The sequence below is a fragment of the Bos indicus genome, chromosome 10 (genome assembly GCF_029378745.1).
Source record: "Bos indicus isolate NIAB-ARS_2022 breed Sahiwal x Tharparkar chromosome 10, NIAB-ARS_B.indTharparkar_mat_pri_1.0, whole genome shotgun sequence".
NCBI classification, from domain to species: Eukaryota; Metazoa; Chordata; class Mammalia; order Artiodactyla; family Bovidae; genus Bos; species Bos indicus.
Genome location: NC_091769.1, coordinates 86,794,883 through 86,816,371, shown reverse-complemented (window position 1 = coordinate 86,816,371; position 21,489 = coordinate 86,794,883). Strand labels below are relative to the sequence as shown.

The 21,489-nt window shown below is 39.4% G+C and overlaps 1 protein-coding gene across 12 annotated transcripts in view; it reads right to left on the bottom strand.

Annotated features, from left to right (window-relative positions):
* TTLL5 (tubulin tyrosine ligase like 5) overlaps window positions 1-21,489 on the bottom strand; it is a 317,814-nt gene that overhangs the window by 228,639 nt on the left and 67,686 nt on the right. For 10 of the 12 annotated variants that reach the window (XM_019969275.2, XM_019969274.2, XM_019969282.2 and 7 more), the window contains exons 15-18: window positions 20,276-20,370; window positions 17,756-17,797; window positions 8,209-8,322; window positions 7,863-7,954 (exon numbers count right to left, since the gene is read on the bottom strand). In XM_019969275.2, the coding sequence (XP_019824834.2) occupies window positions 7,863-7,954; window positions 8,209-8,322; window positions 17,756-17,797; window positions 20,276-20,370 (343 nt within the window). The remainder of the gene's footprint in view (window positions 1-7,862; window positions 7,955-8,208; window positions 8,323-17,755; window positions 17,798-20,275; window positions 20,371-21,489) is intronic. The other 2 variants (XM_019969278.2, XM_019969280.2) reach the window with 1 other exon arrangement.

Here is a 21,489-nt window from a genome sequence, read left to right as displayed (position 1 = left end):
AAACGAGAGATGGCAAGAGTGAATGTCGACATTCTAGGAATCAGCGAACTGAAATGGACTGGAATGGGTGAATTTAACTCAGATGACCATTATATCTACTACTGCGGGCAGGAATCCCTCAGAAGAAATGGAGTAGCCATCATGGTCAACAAAAGAGTCCTAAATGCAGTACCTGGATGCAATCTCAAAAAAGACAGAATGATCTCTGTTCGTTTCCAAGGCAAACCATTCAATATCACAGTCATCCAAGTCTATGCCCCAACCAGTAATGCTGAAGAAGCTGAAGTTGAATGGTTCTATGAAGACCTACAAGACCTTTTAGAACTAACACCCAAAAAAGATGTCCTTTTCATTATAGGGGACTGGAATGCAAAAGTAGGAAGTCAAGAAACACCTGGAGTAACAGGCAAATTTGGCCTTGGAATACGGAATGAAGCAGGGCAAAGACTAATAGAGTTTTGCAAGAAAATGCACTGGTCATAGCAAACACCCTCTTCCAACAACACAAGAGAAGACTCTATACATGGACATCACCAGATGGTCAACACTGAAATCAGATTGATTATATTCTTTGCAGCCAAAGGTGGAGAAGCTCTATACAGTCAGCAAAAACAAGACCAGGAGTTGACTGTGGCTCAGATCATGAACTCCTTATTGCCAAATTCAGACTGAAATTGAAGAAAGTAGGGAAAACCACTAGACCATTCAGGTATGACCTAAATCAAATCCCTTATGATTATACAGTGGAAGTGAGAAATAGATTTAAGGGCCTAGATCTGATAGATAGAATGCCTGATGAACTATGGAATGAGGTTCATGACATTGTGTACAGGAGACAGGGATCAAGACCATCCCCATGGAAAAGAAATGCAGAAAAGCAAAATGGCTGTCTGGGGAGGCTTTACAAATAGCTGTGAAAAGAAGAGAAGCGAAAAGCAAAGGAGAAAAGGAAAAACATAAGCATTTGAATGCAGAGTTCCAAAGAACAGCAAGAAGAGATAAGAAAGCCTTCTTCAGCGATCAATGCAAAGAAATAGAGGAAAACAACAGAATGGGAAAGACTAGAGATCTTTTCAAGAAAATTAGAGATACCAAGGGAACATTTCATGCAAAGATGGGCTTGATAAAGGACAGAAATGGTATGGACCTAACAGAAGCAGAAGATATTAAGAAGAGGTGGCAAGAATACACAGAAGAACTGTACAAAAAAGATCTTCACGACCCAGATAATCACGATGATGTGATCACTGACCTAGAGCCAGACATCCTGGAATGTGAAGTCAAGTGGGCCTTAGAAAGCATCACTACGAACAAAGCTAGTGGAGGTGATAGAATTCCAGTTGAACTATTTCATATCCTGAAAGATGGTACTATGAAAGTGCTGCACTCAATATGCCAGCAAATTTGGAAAACTCAGCAGTGGCCACAGGACTGGAAAAGGTCAGTTTTCATTCCAATCCCAAAGAAAGGCAATGCCAAAGAATGCTCAAATTACCACATAATTGCACTCATCTCACACACTAGTAAAGTAATGCTCAAAATTCTCCAAGCCAGGCTTCAGCAATATGTCAACCGTGAAATTCCTGATGTTCAAGCTGGTTTTAGAAAAGGCAGAGGAACCAGAGATCAAATTGCCAACATCCACTGGATCATGGAAAAAGCAAGAGAGTTCCAGAAAATCATCTATTTCTGCTTTATTGACTATACCAAAGCCTTTGACTGTGTGGATCATAATCAACTGTGGAAAATTATGAAAGAGATGGGAATACCAGACCACCTGATCTGCCTCTTGAGAAATTTGTATGCAGGTCAGGAAGCAACAGTTAGAACTGGACATGGAACAACAGACTGGTTCCAAATAGGAAAGGGAGTACATCAAGGCTGTATATTGTCACCCTGCTTATTTAACTTCTATGCAGAGTACATCATGAGAAACGCTGGACTGGAAGAAACACAAGCTGGAATCAAGATTGCCGGGAGAAATATCAATAACCTCAGATATGCAGATGACACCACCCTTATGGCAGAAAGTGAAGAGGAACTAAAAAGCCTCTTGATGAAAGTGAAAGTGGAGAGTGAAAAAGGTGGCTTAAAGCTCAACATTCAGAAAACAAAGATCATGGCATCTGGTCCCATCACTTCATGGGAAATAGATGGGGAAACAGTGGAAACAGTGTCAGACTTTATTTTGGGGGGCTCCAAAATCACTGCAGATGGTGACTGCAGCCATGAAAATAAAAGACGATTACTCCTTGGATGGAAAGTTATGACCAACTAGATAGCATATTGAAAAGCAGAGACATTACTTTGCCAACAAAGGTTCATCTAGTCACGGCTATGGTTTTTCCTGTGGTCATGTATGGATGTGAGAGTTGGACTGTGAAGAAGGCTGAGGCCCAAAGAATTGATGCTTTTGAACTGTGGTGTTGGAGAAGACTCTTGAGAGTCCCTTGGACTGCAAGGAGGTCCAACCAGTCCATTCTGAAGGAGATCAGCCCTGGGATTTCTTTAGAAGGAATGATGCTAAAGCTGAAACTCCAGTACTTTGGCCACCTCATGCGAAGAGCTGACTCATTGGAAAAGACTCTGATGCTAGGAGGGATTGGGGGCAAGAGGAGAAGGGGACGACAGAGGATGAGATGGCTGGACGGAATCACTGACTCGATGGACGTGAGTCTGAGTGAACTCCGGGAGTTGGTGATGGATAGGGAGGCCTGGCGTGTTGTGATTCATGGGGTCACAAAGAGTCGGACACGACTGAGCGACTGAAGTCAAGTGAGCTGAACTGAACATCCATTTCTGATAAAAACTCTTAGCAAAAGAGAAATAGAAGGGAACTCCTTCAATCTGATGAAGCGCATCTACGAAAAACCTAACACTAACATCATACTTACCCACTCCGGTGTTCTTGCCTGGAGAATCCCAGGGACAGGGGAGCCTGGTGGGCTGCCGTCTATTGGGTCGCACAGAGTCGGACACGACTGAAGTGACTTAGCAGCAGCAACAGCAGCAGCAACATCATACTTAATAATGAAAGGCTGAATGCTTACCCTAAGAAGAGAAACCAGACTGGGATGTCTGCTCTCACTGGTCCTGCTCAACACTGTGCTGGAGGTTCTTGCCAATGTAATCAAGCAAGAATAAAGCAATAAAACATATCCAGATTGGAAAGAAAGAAGGAAAACTGTCTTTATTCACAGACAATATTTTCAACTAGGTAGGAGATCCTATGGAATCTCCAAAAACCTTCAATAAATGACAAGTGAGTCTAGCAAGATTGTGTGCGTGCGTGCTAAGCTGCTTCACGTGTGTCCGACTCTGTGCAATGGACTATGGGCTGTAGCCTATGGACTGTAGCCCGCCAGGCTCCTCTGTCCAGGGGATTCTCCAGGCAAGAATACTGGAGTGGGTTGCCATTGCCCTTCTCCAGGGGAGCTTTCCGAACCAGGGATCAAACCCTCATCTCTCACATCTCCTACACTGACAGGCAGGTCCTTTACCACTAGCGCCACCTGGGAAGCCCCGGGCAGTGCAAGATTACAGGACACACGTGAAAGTGAAGTCGTTCAGCCGTGTCCAGCTCTTTGCGACCCCATGGACTACACAGTCCATGCGATTCTCCAGGCCAGAATACTGGAGTGGGTAGCTTTTCCATTCTCCAGGGGATCTTCCCAAGCTGAGCCACAAGGGAACCTCAAGAATACTGGAGTGGGTAGACTATCCCTTTTCCTGCGGATCTTCCAGACCCAGGAATCGAACCAGGGTCTCCTGCACTGCAGGCAGATTCTTTACCAGCTGAGCTATCAGGGAAGCCCCAGTCAATATGGAAAAGTCAACTATATTCCTATATACTAACAACAAACAATCAGACATTGAAATTAAAAAAACAAAATCAGTTATAATCGAATCAAAACATATTAAATACTTAGGAATAGATCTGACAAAAAATGTAAAAGATCTGAACACTGAACACCACAAAACACTGCTGAGAAAAATTAAAGATGACCTAAATAAATGGACAAATATACCTTGTTCATAGGCTGGAAGACTCAATATTGTTAAGACGTCAATTCTCTTCAAACTGATCTAGAGAGCCAATACAATGCCAATCAAAATCCCAAGCAGGCTTTTTCGTAGAAACTGACAAACTAATTCTAAAATCCAAATGGAAGTGCAAATGACCTAGAATAGCCAAAACAACCTGGAAAAAGAGCAAAGTTAGAACAAGATTTTTTACAAAGCTACAGTAATCAAGACAGTGTGGTACTGTATTGGCACAAAGACAAAAAGATCAGTGGAATAGAATAAACAGTAGTTTTCCACAAAAGTGAGAAGACGGTTCAATGGACAAAAGGTAGTCTTTTCAAAAAGTGGTGCAAAAACTATTGGATATCCATCTGGAAGAAGAAAGAACTATGATCCATTTATATACATGGTACATAATTTTTGTACCATATACAAAAATTAACTCAAAATGGAACAGACTTAAATGTAAAACTTAAAACTATATCTAGAAGAAAACTTGAGATAGGCAAAAATTTCTTAGATGCCCAAGCACAGTAATTAAAACAAAAAAATTGGACTTAAAATTAAAAATCTCTACTCCTCAAAAGCTACTATTTAAAGGATTGAGAAGACAAGCAACGTATCAGGGGTGGGGGGTGGAGGAGGCGGAGGGAGGGGTGGTGGAAATCTTCTCAAAGCACACATCTGATAAAGGAATTGTATCCAAAAAAAAAAGAACTCTCATAGCTCAATTAAAAGAAAACAAAGTCATTTTAAAAATGGGCAAAATATCTAGTCATCAAATGGCAAATAAGTACATGAAGACATGCTCAACATCACTAATCATTAGGAAAATGCACGTGAAACCATGAGATATCACTACACCTTTCTTAGAGGAGCTAAAATTAAACTGGCCATACCAACTGGTGATGAGGATGTGGACAGACTGAAGCTCTCATACATTTATGATAGGAATGCAAAATGGTAAAACCATAAGGCAGTTTCTTAAAAAAGTTAAACATGTGCAATGATATGATCCAGTCATTCCACAAGTAAGCATTTACCTAAGAGAAACGAAAGCACGTTTATACAAAAATTTCTATACAGATGCTCACAGAGCCTTTCTTTACAATAACCAAAAAACTGGGAGGAACCTAAACGTTAATCCACAGAGGAGAGGATAAACAAATTCTGATATATGCCTGTTAACAAAATGCCACTCGACAATAAAAGGAAATCAAACCACCGATACATACTATAACATGTATGGATCAAAAAATAATCTTGCCAGATAAAAAGAAAGATCAGTAAGTAAGAGGACAACCAACAGAATTCCATATATGAAATCCTAGGAAAAGGAAATATCTCTTTATTGACAGAAAGCAGATCGGTAGCTACCTGGGACAGGAATAGGTAGGGCAGGGAAAGGAAGAACAGGAGAGAGGAATTACCAAGGGGGACAAAGAAATAGTTGGGAGTGATGTATATGTTCACTGTGTTGACTGTGGTGGGTAGTTTCAGGCATTTATACATACATATGTTACCTTATGAAATAGTACACTTTGAATATGCAAATCTTATTGTATATCAATTATAATTCAACAAAGCTGTTAAAAATAACATGTACATGAAATACTAAGCAATAAGTTTAATGTGTTCAAGATTTACACTGAAAACCATAAAACACTGCTAAGAGAAAGAAAGCAAAGAGGTCCTAAACAAATAGGGAAATGAGATATATCATGTTTATGGATTTGGAAAATTCAGTAACTGTTAAAATATCCACGTTCCCAATATTAATCTATATGTTCAAGGTAATGCCAACCAAAAGTCAGCATAGAAACTGACAAAAAAATTCTAAACTTTCTTTGGAAATACAAAGGACACAAAATAGTCAAAATACTTGTGAAAAAGAACAAAGTTGGAAGACTTACACTACCTAATTTCAAGACTTAGTATAAAGCTACAGATAGTAAGACAAAAACATAGATCAGTGAAACAGAATAAAGTCTAGAAATGGATACATATATATTTCAATTAATTTTCAACAAAGATGCCAAGTTAAATTCAATAAGGTAATTTCAAAAAATGGTGCTGGAACAAATGGATATCCATATGGAAGGAATTTCAACCCTTACCTCACACCATACACTAAAATTGAATCAATACATATCATAGACCTAAATATAAAAGCCAAAATTATAAAACTTCTAGAAAAAAACAAAAGAGAAAAGGCTTTGTGAACTTGGGGTTGGTAAAGCCTTAGAAAACACAAAATGCAAAAATCTTAAAAAAGAATTAGTTAATTGGATTTCATTAACATGTAAAACTTCTGTATTTTGAAAGCCACTGTTATAAACAAAAAGGCTAGCCACAGACTTGGAGAAAATATTCACAATGAAAATATCTGGGAAAGGACTTATATCAAGGGTCCTCTATAACACAGAAATAAAAAAATAAAAATCTTAAAATTTAAAATGAAAAAAGAAAGATACAAAAATGGCCAATAGCACATGAATGCTCAATATCATTGTTCATCAGACAAAAACAAATTAAAACTACAAAGAAACACTATACACACACACACAAACACACACACACTAGAATGACTAAAATTAAAAAAGCTTGACAATACCAGCTGCTAGCAAGGACAGGAAGCCAGTGGAACTCCCATGCTGCTGCTGCTGCTAAGTCGCATCAGTCGTGTCCGACTCTGTGCAACCCCATAGACGGCAGCCCACCAGGCTCCCCCATCCCTGGGATTCTCCAGGCAAGAACACTGGAGTGGGTTGCCATTTCCTTCTCCAATCTGTGAAAGTGACGTCGCTCAGTTGTGTCCAACTCTTAGCGACCCCACGGACTGCAGCCTACCAGGCTCCTCCGTCCACGGGATTTTCCAGGTAAGAGTACTGGAGTGGGTTGCCAGTGCATCACTGGTAAATGTAAAATGGTTCTTTCTCTTATCCCTTATCATATGACCCACTTACTCCACCCGTAGGTATTTATTCAAGAAACACAAAATCATGTATCCACACAGAGACTTGTGCATGAATGTTCGAAACAGCAGCTTTCTTCACAACAGCCCCAAACTGGACACAATCCAAGTGTTCCACAAAGGTGAGGAGATAAACAAACTGTGCTATATTCATACAATGAAATGGTATATAATAATGATAAGGGAGGAACTACCACTGTTTCACACAACATGGACAATTCTCAAAATTATGCCAAACAAAAGAATGTAGACATCGAAAAATATATACTGTATGATTCTATTTGTATAAAATTCTAGAAAAACTATAGTGCTATAAAAAGCAAATCAGTAGCTATTGGAGGCTCAGGGTAATGAGAGGCACTGACTGTAAAGGGCCATGAGAGGCCATCTGGAGGTAACGTAATGTTCTATATCTTGATTGTGGTGATGAAATTGATAGTTATATTAGTCAAAATTCATCACCAAACAAAATAAAATGGATGCATTTTATTGCATGAAAACTTGATCTCAACAATGATTAAAAATAAACAGTATATTGTTTAAGTACACTTACAGAAGGTAAAAAAAAATTTTTTCAAATCAAGGTAATAACAACCACAAAATTTAGGACAGTATCTAATTCTGGGTTAGAGGGCTAGTTAGGAAGGAAGCAGGGAACTAGCAAAAAGGGAGGAATGATGCACAAGTAGATTAAATTATCATTAAAGCTTTAGTTCTCTGGTGGAGTAATATTCATTATTGTTACAAATAATTAAGATAAGAAAAGCAGCAAGTGGAGAGCACTGATGATACTATATCACAATTAATTCAATTCTCTGGACCTGAAGTACAGATTAAAAAAAAAAAAAGGTAGTCACCTCACCCATATATTTCCCATGTCTCTGATGTGGGGAATATGCGAATAAATCCACCTCTCCGATCATTCTCTTCCTTCACCCTCCGTAAAACTTTGATCTACATGGAGGAAGAGAAAATAAAATGAGCACCTATTTTGATAAATGTAATCCATGTGGTTACAGGACAGAGTTATGACCCAAGAATATGCAAGAAGCATGAAGGAAGAAATTAATTCCATTTAAGATGCTGTTTTTGAGAGGCTATATCTCCCATGTTCCGTGTAAGACAGGACTGTCGTGAATATTATGAATCACTAATTTTCACTGAACCCTATGTTAACCCACAAAGGCCTGAGATGGAGTCATCTTTACCTCCTCCATTGACAGACCAAGCACAGAACCGCCTAACTTCCCCGGCACCTTCTCCCGTGCTGAGCCCACAAGGTTTTTCATTTCCGCATCACTGGCGGAGAGTGGACGGGAACGCTAGGGAGAAGAAAAAAGAAAAAGAAAATGTATTGCCATCGTCTTTCTTCACTTCCCTCTAGTCAGTCCCTCAATACCATTATGTTTCATAACATGTATAAGCTCAAATCCAAAGCCCACTTTCTGTAATACATCTCTTAGCCTGAAATCCTGGCAAACAGATGAAAGCTAGTAAATTCAAAGAAGAGAAAAAAGGACAGAACGAAAACACTATGGGTTGAAACAGACACAAACAAAAAAAAGAAAGATACCCACATGGCTTCCTAAGCTAGTACTTACTCCTAATCTTCGTTTTAACATAAATCTAACAGTTTGAAAAATATGGGGGAAAAAATCTGAAAATAACTTCAATGTAAGGTTAGAAAGGCAATGCCAAAGAATGCTCAAACTACCGCACAACTGCACTCATCTCACACGCTAGTAAAGTAATGCTCAAAATTCCCCAAGCCAGGCTTCAGCAATACGTGAACCATGAACTTCCTGATGTTCAAGCTGGTTTTAGGAAAGGCAGAGGAACCAGAGATCAAATTGCCAACATCCGCTGGATCAGGGAAAAAGCAAGAGAGTTCCAGAAAAACATCTAATTTCTGCTTTATTGACTATGCCAAAGCCTTTGAGTGTGTGGATCACAATAAACTGTGGAAAACTCTTCAAAAGATGGGAATACCAGACCACCCGACCTGCCTCTTGAGAAACCTATTTGCAGGTCAGGAAGCAACAGTTAGAACTGGACATGGAACAACAGACTGGTTCCAACAGGAAAAGGAGTACGTCAAGGCTGTATATCGTCACCCTGCTTATTTAACTTATATGCAGAGTTATCATGAGAAACACTGGGCTGGAAGAAGCACAAGCTGGAATTAAGATTGCCGTGAGAAATATCAATAGCCTCAGATATGCAGATGACACCACCTTTATGGCAGAAAGTGAAGAGGAACTAAAAAGCCTCTTGATGAAAGTGAAAGTGGAGGGTGAAAAAGTTGGCTTAAAGCTCAACATTCAGAAAACGAAGATCATGACATCTGGTCCCATCACTTCATGAGAAATAGATGGGGAAACAGTGGAAACAGTGTCAGACTTTAATTTTGGGGGCTCCAAAAATCACTGCAGATGGTGACTGCAGCCATGAAATTAAAATACGCTTACTCCTTGGAAGGAAAGTTATGACCAACCTAGACAGCATATTAAAAAGCAGAGATATCATTTTGCCAACAAAGGTCCGTCTAGTCAAGGCTATGGTTTTTCCAGTGGTCATGTATGGATGTGAGAGTTGGACTGTGAAGAAAACTGAGTGCCAAAGAATTGATGCTTTTAAACTGTGGTGCTGGAGAAGATTCTTGCGAGTCCCTTGGACTGCAAGGAGATCCAACCAGTCCATCCTAAAGGAGACCAGTCCTGGGTGTTCACTGGAAGGACTGATGCTAAAGTTGAAACTCCAATACTTTGGTTACCTCATGCGAAGAGCTGACTCATTGGAAAAGACCCTGATGCTGGGAGGGATTGGGGGGCAGGAGGAGAAGAGGACGACAGAGGATGAGATGGCTGGATGGCATCACTGACTTGATGCACATGCGTTTGGGTAAACTCCAGGAGTTGGTGATGGACAGGAAGGCATGGCGTGCTGCGATCCATGGGGTCACAAAGAGTTGGACACGACTGAGTGACTGAACTGAACTGAAGATTAGATATGTGTTTATTTCAGGAAGTCACTATATTCTTTTAACACTCGGGAAGGAGAGCTAGGAAAAGTGAGACATAAGACAGAAAAACAATAAGCAATCTGCTATGTCACCGATGACAAAGTTGGACAGTAGGATGTTTCAGAACTTGAGGGGTAAATATTGAGATGAGAGTTATCAGTGATGCAGAAAAGAAATGCGAGCAAGGCTATGACGTGAGAAACACTGTAGCTGCTGGACTTCAAGAGACTTGTATCTAGGATGACTGCCTTGGGTACTCCAAGGAGGCACCCCAGTCAGTCATGCTCCTTATGAGATCCCCAAAGATGAGCAGGGTGACTTCAGCTTCTGAATGATGATCAGGAAGGTTGTCGCAGAATGAAAGTTTTAAGTGATTGTGATGTTATGAGAGCAGAGAAATATAAAGGCAACAAAGGAAGGCAGATGTATGAAACGTGAAAATAAACTATTATTTAAAAAAAACTGATAACTTGGCTGATAACTAAATCAGCCAAGTTAAATCAGCCAAGTGGGAATAAGGAATGAATAATCCAAGAAATGGGGGTGCAATTTGTCTCTCTAAGAGTCCAAGAAGTAACTCTGACCGGAGAAGAAATTTTACTGTCAGAAACTATTGTTTATTTTCCTCTTTGTGTACATCTATGGAAAGGCTTTTTGACAACTCACTCTTGACATTTTTAGCTACACTCAACGGCAGTGGTTTAGTTGCTAAGTCGTGTCCAACTCACAACCCCACGGACTATATCCTGCCAGGCTCCTTTGTCCATGGAATTCTCCAACCAAGAATACTAAAGTGGGCTGCCATTTCCTTTTCCAGGGGATCTTCTTGACTCAGGAATTGAACCCAGGTCTCCTGCACAGCAGGCAGATCCTTTACCAACTAAGTTACAAGAGAAGCTCCTCAACAATACTCATTGTTAAACTAAATGTTTGTGTTGCCCCAAAAGTCATGCTGAAGCTCTAACCCACACAATGTGATGGTATTTGGAGACAGGGCTTTTCGGAGGTAAGTAGGTGAGGATATGAGAATGAGGCACTGGTCTAATGAGATAAATGCCTTGTAAACAAGAGTCACCAGGGAGCTTGTTCTCTCTCTCTCTCTGCCTGAAAATACACAAAGAGCACAGTGCAAGATGATGACCATCTAAAGCCAAGAGAAGAGGCCTCAGAACAAAACCTATCTTGCCAGCACATTGACCTAGAACTTCCCAGCCTTCAGAACTGTGAGAAATAGATTTCTGTGGTTTAAGTCACCCGGTCTATGGTATTTTGTTATGGTAGCATACAGACTAATGTCTACCTGTATATAAATAACCATGATTGGATTTATCTTTGGATACATGGGAGACCAATATATACTAATCTTCAAAACCAGCATGGAATTATAAAACACAGATTTTCTGATAAGCAAATCCATGAAAGAAAAATTATTAAATCAGCAGATACAAGCAATGAGTGAAGGCAGGAACTTTTCTCTCTTTAGCTTTTCCTGTGGTATCTTTAGCATCTAGAACACTACTTGGCATGGAGCAGGAGATCAATAAATATTTTTTGAACAAATAAATAATGCGCTGACACACAGATCAACCATGGTTAGAATTAAAATTTGCAGAGGATTTTGGAAAAAAAATTCAACTCCCTTCTAATCCCTGGAATTACACAGCACATGTTGGGATTACAGGGCAATTAAGAAGAAAGTTTAAAAATTTAGGAAGGGAATCAATATAATCATTTTTAAAAATCTTTAAAGTGTGAGTTCTTATTTAGCATATAATTTGGAAAAGCCAAAATATTAAATGGGTGTCTTGAGGATGTCTGTCATTTTCACACATTATTTACTGTTTCCTAAAAAGACTTACGGAGAAGGCAATGGCACCCCACTCCAGTACTCTTGCCTGGAAAATCCCATGGACGGAGGAGCCTGGTAGGCTGCAGTCCATGGGGTCGCTAGAGTCGGACACGACTCAGCGACTTCACTTTCACTTTTCATTCTCATGCATTGGAGGAGGAAATGGCAACCCACTCCAGTGTTCTTGCCTGGAGAATCCCAGGGACGAGGGAGCCTGCTGGGCTGCCGTCTACGGGGTCGCACAGAGTCAGACACGACTGAAGCAACTTAGCAGCAGCAGCAGCAGCAGCAAAAAGACTTATCTACCTCACATGTCACAACATGACTTGGATCAGAAAGCCACTGGCAGTAAAACCTCCAAAGTCAAGTTGCCTTATCACCTCACACTAGTTAAAGATATCTTAAAGTCCTCTGAAATTATGAAAGAAGAGAATGTGAAGTAAGCATTCATTTTAATGATATAAATAAAAATAAATATTAAGCATTTTAGAATAGAAAGAATGCTACTTTAAAATGCTGATTAACTGTATTACAAGGTCACTGATAGAAGTATTTTAAGAAATAGTTATTGCCTATCAGAATAGTTTTAAGGAATCGTCATATTTATAAGAACATGGATCAAGTCACTACTGATCAAGTCACTCATCTGATGAGCACCACCAATTAAAAAAAATTTTTTTTTCTGCTTTTTTGTCTTTTTTTGTTTTTGTTGTTCAACCTCTTGTCTTCATTAGGGGTTTTTTGCTTGTTTGTTGTTTATTTTTCTTTTTTTATCTTTTTAAACTTTTTTTTTTTTTGCTTTCCTAGGACCTAATTTTCATTTTTGTAGAACTGCTTCCTGATAGAGTGATATTGCTGGCTTCCAAAGATTGAGATTATTATGATGCTGCTGCAATCTTCCTCTACTCATCTAAGCCTGCTCCCACAAAGAATGAGCACCTCAAAACATTCCCAGTCATTTTCAGAGTTGTCACCGACCCACATTCACAATACTCACAGTACACAATCCTAACTCAAGCCACTGCATGCCTGTGTGAGTGTTATTTGAGTGGGGTGTGTAGGAATTCAAGCAGGTGCTCCTGGTCGGGGTACTCGGGAGGTTAGAAAAAGGAGGGGGTAATGGTGCTTGTTAGATGAATGCTCCAGCTGTTAACTTCCATGAACCAAGGTCTTTATTCTTTTACTGCCACAAATACCACAAGGCTGCAAAGAAAAGGTCAATGCTACTTCAAGAGGAAAAAAAAAACGTGGCTGGAAACTCCTTTAATCTCTTCACCCATTTATCTCAGTGTCAACTATTAAGAAGGCTGAGGGGGGCTTCCCTGGTGGTCCAGTGGCTAATACTTTGTGCTCCCAACGCAGGGGACCTGGGTTCGATCCCTGGTTGGGAAATATCCCACATGCCGCAATTAAGACCCAGCACAACCAAATAAATATTAAAAACAAAAGAAGAAGAAGAAGGCTGAGGGGGAGAAATGTGAAAAGATATAGCTCCTGAAATCTAGGTATCTCAGATGCTTCTCTAACATCCACCCAGGTGTCCTATGTCTTTGGAGAAGCCAGTGGAAAATAATCAAATTAGAAAGTCAAAAATATTTTGCCAACCTCAGCTTTTCAATAAATTTGAAATTAGACAGCAATTTTTTAATCTACATAATATCTGTTGTGCTGGTTCATAGAGAAACGTATTTATACAGGAACAGCAAAGCATTACTATTCTAGACCTACAAATACTTATTAACGAAATGAAGCCTTAACAAATGAATTACAGACACAGGTAAGAGAAAAAGGGGAGAAGAAAGGATAATAAAGAAAAAAAGAAAGAAGAAAAATGCTTATGAGTACCAAGGAGATACTTAGAAATTAAAAGCAAAGAAAAAAGAAATAAGGCTGACTTGAAAGGCCATGAGGATTGTCAAAAATAAGAGCAAAATAGTTTAAATGCAAGCCATTCTGTGGTTTTGACTTTGGACACAAAAGCTCAGCTTCATTCTCCGGGTAGTAGATAGAATAAATCCACATACTGCAATGAATTGACTGACTACACTAAGGAAATAAGGCTCCTCTGAACGTAAAAAGAACCACTGCCTCTGGCTAGATGACGCAAGATTTAAACTACTGGGTTCTCAGACACACTTTTAACTGCCGCAGTAAGAATTCTGCCATGCAACACGCATCTAAGTTGTTAAAATATCATTAGTACAACTCAGGATACAGAACTACACCCAGGGAAGAAACACGTACACAGCTAACTTTTGTTGCTGGGGAAGAACTGAAAAGTACCAGTTAGGAGAAAACTGGACGAACGCAGAAAATAAAAAAATGGTGAGGCATCCTCAAAGATATCAAAATTGAGGGGTTAAAAAAAAAATCTGTTTGAAAGAGAACACATGCAGAGAAAAAAAAAAATCTCCCAACGCAATTTTACAAAGTTTGGAATTCTGTGTTAAAAACACATGGATTAGAAATAGATCAATTTATATGTGATGCATCTTGCCACCCAGAAAATAAGAAGGACAAGTTTAAGAAGTGAAATGAATCACTGATATCAAATGAAAGAAAATGAACAAAAAAAGACCACATGTGAACAAATCTGGGTGGAAATAGACCAAAAATGGCTAACAGAGAAGTCTTAAATATAATGATAACAGGAAGTACACTACTGAGAAATTACGGGGGGGGGCAGGGGGGGTGCAGGGAAGAAAGCAAGTAAGTAGGTGTGTGTTACAGTAAAAGAAAGAGACATGTAGCATCTGAAAATGTGTAATAAACCTAAGTCAGCAGGTCTGAGAGACATGCATCTTGTTATTAACAGAACTGGCTTTAAAAACAAAAAAACTTACCAAAACCACTTACAATTATGTTTGAAAAATCATGGAGAACTGAGGAGGTACCAGAGGATTAGAAAAAAACAAATGAGGTACCAATCTTCAAAAATGTAAGAAGTATGCTCCTGGTGATTACCGCCTGGTAAGTCTAACTTGAATCCCTAGTAAAATAATGGAACAAATATTAAAAGAAAAAAATCCATAAACATTTAGAGTTTAATGGGTTCATAAAGAATAGTAGTACGGAGACTGCTTTATTTTAAAACATGCTTTAAAATTTTGATTTTTGGACAAAATAACAAAAAGGAGGAAAAGCACAAAAATATTTAATGTCTCTGGATGTTAGAGAAGCATCTGTGAAAATTTCATAGAATTTTTACTTTTAGTTTTATTTCCAATCAGGACTCAGTATCATGATATAATAAATAAAATACACCAATAAAAGCTGAACACAGTTAAAAGACAACTATAAGGTAAGATAAGTAGAGGTGAACCAAATTAGGAGGTGACTGGGTACTGATTAAGAATTGAATTTAGAATATGTATTGGTGTCTGGGAGGATGAATAATAAATTAATTGGGTTGATTTGCATTTCTTGACGATAGTAAATGTGAAAAGACATGACTACAAATAAGTGAATATCAAAATAACACCAGATACTGACAATGGAAAAAGGAAAAATCAAAATAGGACTTGAAAGTGTGAAGGGGACTAAATCTTCTGAGGGTTATATGTGTGTCCAAAACTATCCCAAGTATTTTCCCTATGTTTGATCATTCCTTTGTCAGCATAACTCCATTTGTGTATTACTACCCTCATTTGTAATGTAATTTGTGTAAAACACAAATGGAATTATGTAAGAAAGGAGTGGGAGAAGCCTCTTGAGAGTCCCTTGGACTGCAAGATTAAACCAGTCAATTCTTAAGGAAATCAACCCTGAATATTCATTGGAAGGACTGATGCTGAAGTGGAAGCTCCAATACTTTGGCCACCTGATGCAAAGAACTAACTCATTGAAAAAGACCCTGATGCTGGGAAAGACTGAAGGCAGAAGGAGAAAAGGGTGGCAGAGGATGAGATGGTTTGATAGCATCACTGACTCAGTGGACATGAATCTCAGCAAACTCTGGGAGATAGTGAAGGACATGTAAGCCTGGTATGCTGCAGTCCATGGGGTCTCAAAGAGTCAGACACAATTTAGCGACTGAATACACACCCTCATTTGATGGATGAGGGAAGTGAGCCTGAGGCATAAACGAACTTGATGAAGGTCTAAGAGTTAGTGACTGGCAGAGTTCAAATTCGAACCCAGGTCTATCTGACCTCAAAGTCCCTGTTCCTTCCACAAAACAATACTGCCTGCCTTGGAACACTAAAATATAATTTCTGTTGAGTGAAAAATATTAAACCATAGGCCTTCAAGAGAAGGGAGAAATGCAGAAAAAGATAATGGATTAAAAAGGAATTATCAGACAACAAGTAAAAAAATGTATCTTCAACAATCTGACAGCACCAAAAAAAGAAATGTTTACGGTCTAAATGGCCAGAGCTAAGTTTCTTTTCTTTTTTCACTTAGCTCTGATGAAACTATTGTAGACTTGAAAGTGTTTCATTAACAGAAAGACAGGGACACAGGAGAACATTGCAAAGGACAATAAGAGTGAAGAATTCAATACATTTAAGACTGCCCCAGTAAAGTCACAAGCCTTTGTATCATGTGAGCTGTGCTGAAATACCTAACCACTACAGTGAGACCTCGCTTGTCCATAGGTTGTTTGCAACTTATGACTATTCAAGCAATGGAGGTAGAACAGAATTAAAACGGGTAATGGGACATTAAGATTAGAATTCCATATCAAAGACACTTCTTTGGAGTCAAGTTCAGAAGCTATGAAACAGTACTTTAATGTTCTCCTTAAAGAGATTAGGTCAAGAGATAGGTAGAGTATAAGGTCTTTGAAAGCAACAGCCTTGGGTTTTGTCTGTGTTTTTGTTTGCCATGGAGAGGAGCTTGCACACTTAGGTACCTGCTAAATACAAAACACCATTACAGAGTTTTGAATTCCACCAGTTAAACAACAAAACTTGTATTACAAAACTATGCTAATCAGTTACCAAGTATTAGACAACACAGCAGGTCTTTTTTTTTTTTCCATTTCTTGAATTCATATATACCATGTAAATCACTTTATCAAAAATAATAGCTAGAAACTTACAATTCAAGCTTCCAAGCTTGAAAGAATCTGTATCAGAGTACAAACGCCAAAATAAATATATACGGGAGCCTTTTACTGAAGGATTAATAATTGCAAGTGACGCATTTATGAATGGGAACATCTACATCCTTCACATCAACGCATCAAATAGCAGGAGCAGTCCCCTCACTACTATCCTATCACTTCAAAAAGATGCTAAAAAAAATTTGCATAGAGGAAAGCGACAGTGTATCTCACATACTGCTAACACGAACAGAAGGAAGACACATGCTGATCATTCAGAGACTGAGATCAAATATTCTGTCTTTATTCTATAGTTAGTAACTAAGATAGTAATGATGGCAGCGTTTCTAAGATTCATGACTACATATCACTACATATAAGAAAAGGCTTCTGTTAAAAAACAAACAAACAAACAAATATAGCCCAATATCCAATGTGAAAACATTTCCAACATTAAGCTCCTGACAAGGGTATGTTTCATAAGACCCCTGAACAAATGAAAGGTGACTTGTGAACGATGGTATTTCCTTTCTGGAATATTTTAGTCAAAGCCATAGATATGCCTCTAAACTGTGTTTATCATCTGGATTCAGCTGCCTCCATCACAGCATGATCACTATCAGAAAAAGAGGATTCAGAAATCCCTGCAACCTCTTTTATATACTACATCTGAAAAGATCTCAGCATTCATTTTCACTTATTCTACTTTACATTGTTAAACTATTCAAGGAGCAGGTGCATGAAATATATACTGTGAAACGGTGAAGCTAAAAGGCTTTCCATTTGGGGAATGGAGATAAAAGTTTGAATGAACTCTCCACATGATCCAGAACTTACCTGCTTGACGGTTGATGACTGAAACTGTGCAGATACTGGACGCTATAAAAGACAGAAAAATGGAATAAAGCCTTATCTTCTCCTAACATGCCTGTATTTTCCAACTCCTACATCTAATATAAAAAAGAAAAAAATAATCTCCAAGCAGAGAACAAAAGCCAAAGCCCTATATTTTGCACTTGAAAGATTAGAGCATTTATTATTTTTCACACCGCATTCTCCTGTGGTATAATCATTCCAGCTTCACCTTCTCACCACTGAGAACTCAATCCCACTGTAACGTACTGAAGATCCTGAAGGTATTAGTCCACCTGGTAAAATGGTCTCACACAGTACATGGAACTAATCTACAGCTTCTTAAGCCTTTAAGTAATTACCCCGTGGACTGCTCATGGATAAAGTCACGCTGTTACCTACCAGTTAGCAGAGCACACAGCTAGTAGGTTCTTCACTATTTGCAAAGTCACCAATAAAAGCTGACAGGCAAGCTAAGAAAAGGGGTCAATTCATTCAAGATTGACATACAGCTACTCCTAGAGTGGAACTTGCAGAAACTCTGTTAAAGCCGCAGAGAAACATTCGTAATATTTTATACACAATCCTATGACTCACAGATACTGCAGAAAACAATTTAAAGGAACATGCGTGATTGCCTCAATTCAGTTCTCCTAGTACACCTAGGTTAAACCCTCTACTTTTCTGTTAAAAGTTAAAGAAAACCCTTTGACCTGTAATGTACTAATGATCAGGACTTCCCCAGTGGCTCAGCGGTAAAGAATTCACCTGCACTGCAGGAGACATCGGAGGTGAGGGTTTGATTCCTGGGTCAGGAGGATCCCCTGGAGGAGGGCATGGCAACCCACTCCGGTTTTCTTGCCTGGAGAATCCCATGGACAGAGAAGCCTGGCGGGCTACCGTCCATGGGGTCGCAAAGAGTTGGACACGACTGAAGCGACTGAGCACACACACGCACACACACACACACATACAACTGATCAAGTACAACACTGCTGCATGATTTCACTTCTAATCTAATACCCCTTAAAATAGAGTTCACCTTGTTCTATACTACAGCACTGATACTAATAGGGAATAATTTGAAAGCAAGAGGTCACAGGCAGCCTGCAAAGTAAATCCACCTCACCGACATACTATGTTTCATCTGCAAAGTATTATTTTTTAAATTGAACTTGTTGTCAGTATTTTAAAATAAGATTCCTGATTTCTCTAGAAAGTAAGAACATCTGACAACTCACAGCAGTGATCAGCTAAAGCACAGAAGTAAGAGTTGCCCTGTTAATGTGAAGCACGCACTACCCACTTGGCTGCAGTCACGGCACTTGTGTATCATACCTGGCCCTGTTTACTCTGCAATCCTCAGGCGCATTTTGAGGTTTCAAACCCTGTTCTAATGAAAAGCTATCTGAATAAATAATGCATGTAAGCTTAGCAAACAGAAGTAGCAGTACTCTAAATGAGGCCAGCAAACAAAAGGAAGAAGAGTGGCAGGGAAAAAGGGAGAGATGGAGGGCTAAAGTGGAAGTGGGATGAACGCAGTAGGGAAAAAATAAGGGAAAGAGGAGGAATGGGGAGAAATAGCAGCTGTTTCTGCCTTCAAAGAGCTTACAGTCTCACAGAGGAGTACTGGACAATTTAAAGGCAACAAATCAACGAAGGCAAAACAATGCGGTTGAGAACCAGTAAATAATGTTGTAATGAAAAGAAAAGGCCATGACAGAGTGGAATGGGTTTAGTAAGAAAGGGTCTCCAAACTTCTGAGCAGGTAAGGTAATCAGTCCAGATAGGAAGAGAGGAGGAAAGGGGACCTTTTGGATAAGACGAAAGGTTAAAGGCAAAGAAACAAAAGTGGAAACTAGCCGGGTCTAGACGGGCAGGGACTGATCAGATGATGGAATGGATAAACCATCAGACAGCTGACTGGTTTACCTGGAACAAAAATGCAGAGTACACAAAGACTGGAGCAACACTGGGTCAAATGAGGTTTCAGACATGCCCGCCAAGCTCTCTGCAGACATTTAGCTCATTTAAATTCAATCAGCACCTCATGATCACTGAGGGTCCTTGTGAAGAGAATCGCATGTAGAGAAGATATTATTTCAATTGAGCATCTTCTCTGCAAAGCTAGCCTGAAGATCATAAAGAATGCAGCAGAGTACTGACGAGAAATTTGCAGAATCCCTCTCTGTGCCTCATTTATGAGCATATCAATGTGAAAGACTGGGAGCAATTTTTCAAAAGAGAGAGAAAGAAAAAAGAAAGATAATGAAAAAGGAAGCCAAAAGAAAAGAAAGACAAAAAGCAGAAAGTAACATGGTTTGAAAGCATTAAAAGCGTAAGCTATTCGCCATGGCTGAATATAACTGCCTCCTGTCTAGAATGGTCCCCCAATTCTCCTGCTGTAAGTGACCTTCTAATCATAGTGCTTCAGCTCACTTATTGACAACAGCTGCGACTTTACAATAAGCTTCCTTGGGGCTTTCTGTTGCTGGAACTGCTTACCTGAGGTTTCTGGAAAGGGTTTCGCCTGGAAGAGTCAAACGTGGGGTAAATTGGCCGGGTTGATGTCCGCTGGGCAGGATCTTGACACACAAACCCTGAATGGGGAACGGGAAACATTAAAACTGCCACTTGCTAAGAAATTAGAAGGTTTAGCTGCACGTTTCCTTTCGATGGACAAGCTCAGTTTCACTGCCATAAATCTGATAGAGCTCCATCCTGAAGAGGTTTAGGCATGACTCTCCCATACACATCCTCCACTTGAACTTTGAACTATCACGACTGGAGTGAACAAGAAAGGAAAATATGCAGATCAGTCAGCCTTCCCTGTTGGGAACCGAAATGTGATTCTGATGGACAAAGAGATGGAGACTTTCGATGACATTCAGAGTAAAAGTTCACTTAAAAAAAAAATAATAAAGACAAATTATTTTAAAGTGGCTTCCTGGATGGTGACTGGAAAATAACAGTGTTGGTTTTTACCAGGAGAATCCAGAAGCAAGTGAGGGGTCTTGTCCTGTTATAGGATCCACTTCTGGAACGTCTAAAAGGGAGAGGGAGAGGGTGGGATGATTTGGGAGAAGGGCATTGAAACATGTATAATATCATGTATGAAACGAGTTGCCAGTCCAGGTTCGATGCACGATACTGGATGCTTGGGGCTGGTGCACTGGGACGACCCAGAGGGATGGTATGGGGAGGGAGGAGGGAGGAGGGTTCAGGATGGGGAACACATGTATACCTGTGGTGGATTCATTTTGATATATGGCAAAACCAATACAATATTGCAAAGTTAAAAAATAAAATAAAATATATAAAATAAGAAGAAGAAGAAGAAAAAGAAAAAAAAAAAAAGAAAAGTGGTCTACTACTGGCAAGTTCCAAAATACACGTTGTAGATTCTCCAGGGCTTAAGAAATTAGGCTTCGGCTAATCTCACTTATTTCCTAAAAAGAAGCAGATTCTCATCCAAGCAGAAAGGGGGAGCAAAGTTTTACAGCATTTGCTGGTACATCAAGTGCTAGTTCAAGTGCGTCTTATTATGTGTTTTTTGGGGTACTTAAAACAACAACAACAACCCTAAACCCACAACATACCCACTTGGCAGCCCATCTCCATCTCAAAGTTTTGTTTTATCTACTCACAAAGGGATTTTTTCCTTGGCTTGCTTCAGTTATAACTACTATAGAAAAGACTGTGTTGACACCAGTAAAGAC